Below are 9,145 nucleotides of genomic sequence, written 5' to 3'. Positions count from 1 at the left end.
ACTAATGCGAACAAAGAAACCAAGACTCCCTTTTCAGAAAAGATTTCAGCTCAATCGTTTTTGTTCTTTTCTGTACGTCTATTTAAATTTCGACAAACTGTTTTTGAGGATTGTATAAATATCTATTATTCTTTTATCTGAACAACCATTAGTTGATATACAGAATTACATATTATTTACAAATTAGTATTCACTAATTTAAGAGGTTTCATGAAATATTTTTTGAGTCTTCTATATCATCTATTATATGTGTAAAACAATTTTGTTATCCAACTGGTATACCACAGGGTTCAAGTCTTTCTCCCTGAATATAATATCCCACCATTATTACCGCTGTATGTATAAAGAAAGAAAAAAGGTTTTATTAATGTATAAAAAAAGTTTATTTGTGTCGAAGAGTAACACGGGAAAATAAAGGGGTCTATTTACAAAGAAGGGAAAATATCTTCATCGTGCACCCACTTGTTATGTTGGTGAATTTCAATTGAAGAGTTTTATCACGAATACATAGAATCGTGATATCACAGTTTATTAAATTGTATGCACTCTTGAAGAAAACTCTTATAAAATAGTGTACAAAAATATATCTTTAAATTTTTCAGAAAACCGTACAAGATTTTCTAGTTTTGCGTGCAATATTCGAAAGATTGTTATTTTGCTCTGTACCTTTTTTCATTGGTATATACCAAATGAAAAAATAAGCATTGTGCAAAGACGGCTTCAAAAATCATTTTGTACAGTATAAGATATTCCGCTGGAGTTTTAGTTGCGTCCCACTTGATCAATCTGTCCCTGGAGGTTGTTGATGACTTCTCGAGGAACTTGGCTTCCAAGAATCTCGAAAAGATCGATGCGCTGGTTTCCGGGGATTGACTCTAGAGCTGAAAGCTGGATACCCTCTTGAACCTGAAAAAATAAAAAAAAAACATTAATTTTAATGGGGGATATTTTAATGCTGGTACCGACACTAATGTATGGAAGCGAAACATGGAACTGGCAAAAGAAGGATGAAAGCAGATTGAAAGCTGTTGAAATGCGCTCCCTCAGACGAATGTGTGGAAAATCATTGTATGACAGAATTAAAACCGAAGATATAAGAAAGGAATTTAAGGCGGAACGAGAAATAATTGAAAAGATTAGGAAGAGTTCTTTACGGTGGTATGGACATGTGGAGCGAACGTATAATGAGAGAATGACTAAGAAAATATATGTGGCGAATGTGAGAGGGAAAACAGAACGAGGACGACCGAAAAAGACTTGGCACGATCAGATCAATCAGAACCTAAAATCTGGCGGTGTCAAAAGTCTTCGAAATCGGAGGGCATGTGTGACTAGATATATGGATGTGAAGGAGGCGAGGAGTGTATGTCAAGACAAAACAGTGTGGCGTTCCATCCTCTCTGCCTATCCCACTACAATAAAAGTTGAACAAGAATTTTATATAAACATATTTTAAGCAAATATCCTATGATTGAGAGTTGTACAACATGCTCAAGGTAATTTTGCAACATCTCAAAACATCTTCAACCTTGTTCTTAATGGTTGATGATTTTTTTATAAAATTACAAAACCATTCAGTACTCTTAACCCAAGATTATGTACACACTCTCAACCTTGCTATCAATCATAGTTAAGAGTCTTGAATTCGCAAATAATGATATTTATTTTAATTTTAAACGAATTCGTCCTTAGTGCTTTTGAGATATTGTTTTGATTGTTTAGTAATGGTGATCAATATAGGTGGTTATATTGATTTTTAAAATGACATAATTTACATCGAAATTCCTGTAAAAACAGATGTAATATTTCCTTTGAAAAACGGATCTTATATTACCTAAATATTGTATAAAAATAATACTTTTTTGTATAAACATCTATGTACCAATAAAATCACAAATAAGTAGTGCTGTTATAATATATTATTTTGTTTGTAAGGATTACAAAAATACTATTATAATTCACCCCTGAGTTAATTTGCAATTTAATTAAAGCTACGTATGAAACCAATAAAGAAGATATACTAATAATGCATTCTATAGACAGGTATAATTAAGCTGTTCTAATTCCTTAAGAGATATTGCAAATTGTTCTAAATGTCAAGCAAATAACTTTGAGAAATTTATTTTACAACATCCATCCGTTACAAAAAATTATCACTATCATAAATCAAAGTGCCGACTTTCACTTAATGTATTTCACATACAATATATTTGATTCATTTATTGGTTATATAGTACATGTATATATTAAACTAAATTTATTCCAGGAATAAAAACGTGAGATTAATAAAATGGCATTAATTTAATATTATTTATAAGCATAGTTGATTTTTGTAATATTACCTACAAAAATTTATCATTTAAAAAAACATGACGAGAAAAACATGGCACGATCAGGTATGCCAAATACTTGAAAGTGGTCAGGTTAGGAGTCGTAACAATCGGCGGGTATGTATGAGGAGATGCATGAACGTGGAAGAGGCGAAGAATGTTTGCAAGGACAGAGTGGTGTGGCGCTCTATTCTCTCTGCCTACCCCTGCGGGGAAGCGGCGTGATGGTTAGTTAGTTTTTTAGTTTTAAATTTATCATTTTTTTAACCTCTTATCAAATAAATAGGCTACCAACATAATATAAAGTAAAAAATTAAATATTAAATTATTGACACCTCAATACAAAAAAAAATACATTAAAATGAAAACCCTTAACTAATATGAAACTTTAAATATTAAACTACCAATGAAAAGATTGATTCACCTACAATATTTTTAACAGAAAAAACAGTATTTCAAGCCATAAATGTTTACATAAATTTTTTTTGGCCATAGGTACCTATAAATAATGACATAATTATAAAAGCTCGATAACCCTACTGATTTTCTATTACAAATATGTATTTACTTCATCTTCTCTATGTGCATAATAAAGTTTTACATTATATTTCTTTAGATATTTTCACACTATTTTTATGTTTGTTCACAAAGTCATAATGTCACAGTTTTAAGAAATTATGTAAATATCCTCACATAGCCCACAAACGTGGAAAAAAACACACCAGGATAAATTGTTATATGAAAATCTACATTGTCGTTTATTTTACCGCAAAACCGGATTTTCTCGAAACGTTACTGTTTTACGAAGAATAAGTCAGGGTGCCAAATATTGAATCAAAGTTAATTATATTTTTTTATATTTTTCTTGCGTAATAAAAGAAAGAGATTTTTTCATTATCAGAAGGTAAAAGTAATGTGAATACTACCTTTTCAATGAGTCTCTCCTAAAATCCGGCCGTAATAAATTGTTTTTTCAATTTAAATGAAAGAAAATTCAATGGCAATATTTCTTGCGCCCTTGAGGTAGTATTTTACGAAAATGGCGCTATATAAATTGTCCAAATTTATTATTATCATTATTCTCTCGGCACATAATAAAGGCCATATGGTCTTTGAGCTACATATTTTTGCAGGCAGAGACTAGCAGAGACATATTGTAGGGTTAAAGTGAAAAAAATAGTTTAATTGTGACTGTGTTTAACTATGTAAATAATTCACCCAAATCACAATTTTCTAAAAAATAATCATGATTACATCATCAAACATTTTATTTTAATTTTGTATTAAAAAATGTGTTAATGGGTATAAATACCAAAGCGATAATGTGCGAGACTCAGTATATAAAAGATAATCAAAAGGAGCTTTACTAAATGTTTATTTATTTAAAGCAGGCTTACGTTTTGGATTTCAGCATCTTTAGGGATGAGGAAGGTGTTCTGGGCTTGCATGATGGCTTCGTTGGTGAAGGCTGCTCCCTCTCTCTGGGGGAAGGCTGAAGCCGCGGCTACCACCACAAACAGGCACACTAGGAATTTCATCTTGCTGTAAGGGAAAGGGGGAAAACTATGAACGTTTATTACACTTAGTCAATATTTACTTGATTCTCATCAGAGACTTACGAACACTTAGTGGATAACGTGTGTGATAATAAATTATGAAGAAGAAGCTAGAGAATACAGTTCAGTTTTTATTATTATTATTCCTTCTTTTTCATCTTCTTCAAACCCTTATCCGCACCCAATGGTGCACAGGGCACTGCGCATCATATAAACGCAGTGTTCTTTTGATCATTAACACACGAAGGAAAGGTGATCTTCATTCCGCTTCAGGTACCAGTCCAGGGTAATATTGAATAAATATAAAAGTGAAAAATTCAGTTATATTTATTTGACTACCCCTGGGAATCGAACCCGGGACCTCCAGTACGGTAGGCGAGGGTTCTGACCATTACTCTACGGAGGCGGACGACTATTAATATTATTATTACAGAATGTATTATGAATGGAGTCGTAACAATCGGCGGGTATGTATGAGGAGATGCATGAACGTGGAAGAACCTACCCCTGTGGGGAAGCGGCGTGATGGTTAGTTAGTTTTTTTTTAATTTTTTTTATTACAGAATGTATAATAAATCAAAAAGTTCGTAAGCGAAATATATTCTTAACGTTGACACAGACGTAAGCATTGTGTTTTTTTTAAACAAAGGCACTAGTAATTTAAAAATTAAAAAAAATATCATAAAATCACTTTTGAGTTTATTGATGTAAAAATAACTTGTTGGGTAAGCATTAATAAACTCAAAAGTGGTCTTATTAAAGTATTTTATTTAAATATTTAAAAAAAAAACATGTTACTTCACAAAGTTTACATTAGTAGTTTGTTTATCTATAATGTAGAAACATAAATTTATTTATGAGATATGCTGAACTTCCACCTTGTCGCTTTCGTTGTTATTTACTTAAAATATTAATCAAATAACTTTACAAAATATTTTAAATAAAAGTGTTAGGCTTTAATATCATTATTGGCAAAGAAATATATGTTTTATTTATTAAATAAATTAATTTAGGATATTTATACATTAAAAATTCAAGGAAAAACGTCAATGAAAAATATGTGTATTTATGTAGCGGTTTTTGCAAAAATATGTATTTTTTTCATTATTTTATTATTTTTTTAAATACCATTTTGTTTATCTTTGACCTTTATTTAAGCCACACAATGCATTCGAGGCACGTTTGAATTGTTGTCCAATCGTTTGTCCATGCAAATTTGATCCCAAAACTTTTCATTTCAATTGCAAATAAAGCGAAGTGGAACGATAGTCACATGCTCTCAATTTGATACAAGTGTTACAATGAAACGGTTTATTTTGTCAACACGACGACAACATATTTGCATAAAGAGAAGAAGTTACTTTTAATTTAATACAAAATGTAATGATTCAATGATTTGCTAAATAAATTTGGGCAAATAATTCATACAAAAAAATTAGAAAGAAGAAAGACTTAGAGCTAAATGATTAAATAAATATTTAGCATTTTCAACATTTCTTACAAACTGATGCTTAAATAAAAAGAAGTTAATTTATTTGAGAACTTAACTATTAATCTCTAAATCATGAAAAAAACTGTTTAATGGAAATCATTAAATAATACGGAAATCATTAAAAACATTTTAATGATTTCCGTATTATTTTATGAAAATCTTAAATCAAATCTTTCAAATCTTATATTTGTTTTCAGTGTAAGATATTATTTTTTTAAAGAAAAACTTATAGTTATTTTTTTTGGATACAAAATTGAAATAATAAGTTATTAACATTTTCTAAATTAAAAAAATATATATATCGTGCATCAAAACGTATCGTTACTTTTAAAATATTTAAAAACTAAAATTATAACCGTATTTTTTGTAATTGTAAGATATTTATTGATATTTCAACATTAGTATTAATATCTCAACATAATGTGGTTATCAATAATGGGTAGAATGGTAAATGTTAAAGAGTGTATAAAGCGATCACTCAAACAAGCAAATGACAGGTCTTAAACCCAGACTCCAGTTATTGTCATCTCAACAGACTTCTTCGTCTAAATTATGATAGTGATATAAACTTTGAGGAGAAATCTTGATGGAATCACAAAAATAAAACAAGGCTAATTATCAAACACAATGATATCATGCATCTTACATAAAGTAAATGCTTTTACTTGTCAAATGTATGATACAATAAAGCACGGTAGTTATATTGTTGAATTCAAAGAATGGACTTTCATTTGTAACATTTTGCTATCTGAAACCGCATCGTGAACAATGCAATTATTGCTACATTATTTACGACTGAATAAGATGAACGGAGTCTTTGTGGTTGCCAGTTACGATACTAACGTCAGAAGATTTTATGGCTAATAAACAAAATTTATCTGAAAAGTAGAATGTCGTCAAATAACAAAATGGTGTATTTCTGACGAGATTGAAGACATCAAAGTCGAGTGGTAAATACACACCACCAAAAGGGAAAGATTTGCTTAAGTTTATTAAATTATAAATATTTTGTCAAATGACGATGTAGCATAAATGAAAAAAAATAATATTGTGACTTGTTATCAAACCAAAAATAATGAGTAAAATAATTATTTTAAATGGAGCTGTTCACAAATATAAAAATGATGAAGATTGAATAAAATACTAAATTTAAAAATAAGTTTTTATGTTTATTTTGTGCTAGGGCTAACTATGCTATTCAATGGAATTATATTTTATTGATTATACAAAAGAATCTCTCAAAAAAATTCTCTGCCCTCTGTCTGTTCTAATCAGGGAATTTTAATGTATACATAAACGATTAAAATTTTATTATAAAGAATAATATTTGTCATTTGAGTCTGCGTCTTCACTATGAAGTATTTAATTTATAAATTAATTTGTGTTTTGAATTATTTGGCGTACATTATACGTAGCTTGAAAAATAAATAAATATTATAATGAATAACAAAAGTCAAATTTCATGGAAAACTTATTTGAAATAATTTTTTAATGACAAAACTCGAAAACGATTGTTTTAAAATATATATTTCCGATCGAATAAATCTGATGTTTATAAACTATTAAATTTATTTTACTATTGAATTTAGTTTTTTTAATAAGCGCTTTGCTTTATTATATTGTTAATGAAATTATAAACTGGATAGTTTTGTAATGGATACATTAAAAAACAGGATATTCCTGTTTAAAATCTGCCAATCAGTCAGACACTTGACAGTGTTAAAACAATTTCTAATAAATTGAATGCTAGAAAAGATTTATTTCTCGGCGTTTTGAAAGTTTTAGGAAGAGAAAATATCGATTAAATAAAGTATTTGATTAACATTAGGATATTTAAATAAAATTTATTGGTTTTTACATTGAAGTGTTATGAAGTGTTTTTTTTTCATACCTAATATATCAGTTGCGTTAAAGTATGCATGTATTTTTAAATAATAAGAGAATAATTAACTTACTAACAAACTATACCCTCACGGGTAGATATTGAGATTATATTGGCAAATTCCTTTGTATTTTATTCCTTTTACCTTTTCCACATCTATACGTTTCCTTACACATATTTTGACTTCTGCCTTGTTCACTTTCAAACACTCGGTGAACTCGATCATATTATGTACTCTTTGCCTTCTTCAACTTCTACTTTCAACCATATTCGCACCTAAAATCTGCTTCACCCTTTATTTATTCCCTACACATCCCCAAACCATCTCAACACTCCTTTCTATCTTATCTCAGTTTTCATTTACTTCTTATTTCACCGTTCGGATATCTAAGAAAATAATTGATGTACCACACTAAATCAATTTAAAAGTAATAAAAAATATTTTACGAAAAATTTATTTTAGATGGTATTTTAAAAATGCATGCAATATATTTGTATATCGCATTTGTATATGCAGGCAGGTATACCAAAAGAGTCGAGGTACATATATATGACTCTTATGGAATTTAACATAAAAAAATCGAAGAATAAACGCACAATTTTTTTAAAGTTAAGCTTCCTTGAAAGTAACAGAGTAAATGTGAAAACCCAAAAACTACAGAGATAAATATTATAAAATAAATTAAGTTTTTTTAAAAGAATACATTAAAAAAGTTTTAGAAGGGGATTTGGCTACCTTTTCAAAAATATTAATGAACTTCTCACAAAAATAACCAAGTAAATATTTGTTGAATATATACTATCCTTAATACAATGGTTAATACGTCTTGCTCCTACGAAAATACCCATGGTCCCGGTAGATTCACCATAAAAAAATAAACCTTCTTCATTCCGACAGAAAAAATATCATCTCTGTTTCTAGCACCGAAGCACATAAAATTCGTTGAATAAAAAAAACACTGTGACAAGCGTATAACAGGAAAAATCATTTTTTATACAATATTTGCACTTCATTTATACAATAAATGATTTCATGTATAAATAATTTTCAAATTACTCAAATTATTTTTATTTATAAATATGTGTTTTCTGGACTTACCTGTTTAAGGAGGATAGTTTCTTGTGACTATTAGCGGCGCCCCTTAGAAGAGCCACTTTATAGGCTCCCCCCTCGTTCCTCCCCACCCCCTCGCCCGGCTATGAAGAAATGATGATGACCGTGTATCTGTAAGATCGGACTTGAGGTCCATCTACATTAAATACGTGGTACAACTTAAACAGGTTCTTGTAAAAAGGTTAAGACTCTTTCTAAAATTAGAAATCTCGGGAACAATGTAAGCATTGAAAAACCATCCCGCAAAAGTTACTCGGAATACTTACCTAGAAAAGAAAGGATTTTGTCGATAAAAGACGAATTAATTTCATTCATTAATTTTTTTATTTTTAAGGAATTTTATAAACGATATCTTACTTGAAATAAAAATACTTATTTAAGTTTAATGTAAATAATGAAATTATTATATTTACATACAAAATAACGAAGTAAGAAAATTACGAAGATTTTTATTGACTCGTAAGAATAATTTTTTAATGTTTGCATTCAAAAAATGTGACTGCAAAACAGCTGTCACCAAAATGTAAATTATTAATGAAAATGCCAACTATCTTTCATTTTTTCAAGTACTGAATTATATTTTACTTGTATTTTAACTAATAAAAATTTTCACCACCAATATTTATACATATATAAGAACCAAAGAGTAATTATTCATTTCATCTCATCGTTATTTTGTTGTTAATCCATGTTCTTTTTTTACCTTTTTGGATGTGTATACAACGTCAGTAAAAAGGTAATATTTTCTTCAAAAGCGCCTGTTCTAAGGCA

General features: G+C 29.1%; 1 protein-coding gene across 1 annotated transcript; it reads right to left on the bottom strand.

Moving 5' to 3' along the window:
• Positions 1-359: 359 nt before the first annotated feature.
• LOC148311210 (uncharacterized) lies at positions 360-8,391 on the bottom strand. The gene is made up of 3 exons (XM_088256892.1): positions 8,360-8,391; positions 3,728-3,872; positions 360-906 (listed from the first exon to the last, which is right to left on the bottom strand). Exons 2-3 carry the CDS (start codon positions 3,866-3,868, stop codon positions 763-765), a joined length of 285 nt encoding a protein of 94 aa, XP_088113018.1. The 5' UTR covers positions 3,869-3,872; positions 8,360-8,391; the 3' UTR covers positions 360-762.
• Positions 8,392-9,145: the final 754 nt, after the last annotated feature.

The sequence above is a fragment of the Brachycentrus maculatus genome, unplaced genomic scaffold (genome assembly GCF_059751285.1).
Source record: "Brachycentrus maculatus isolate JH-2025_06_01 unplaced genomic scaffold, ASM5975128v1 h1tg000069l, whole genome shotgun sequence".
In the NCBI taxonomy this organism is placed as follows: Eukaryota; Metazoa; Arthropoda; class Insecta; order Trichoptera; family Brachycentridae; genus Brachycentrus; species Brachycentrus maculatus.
This window is presented reverse-complemented; position numbering and strand designations above follow the sequence as displayed.

Bases quoted from the DNA above. Each gene is read 5' to 3' on its own strand.
- LOC148311210 (XM_088256892.1), bottom strand. From the start codon at position 3,868: ATGAAATTCCTAGTGTGCCTGTTTGTGGTGGTAGCCGCGGCTTCAGCC. The intron at 907-3,727 runs GTAAGCCTGCTT...TTATTTTTTCAG, and splicing joins AAGATGCTGAAATCCAAAAC to GTTCAAGAGGGTATCCAGCT.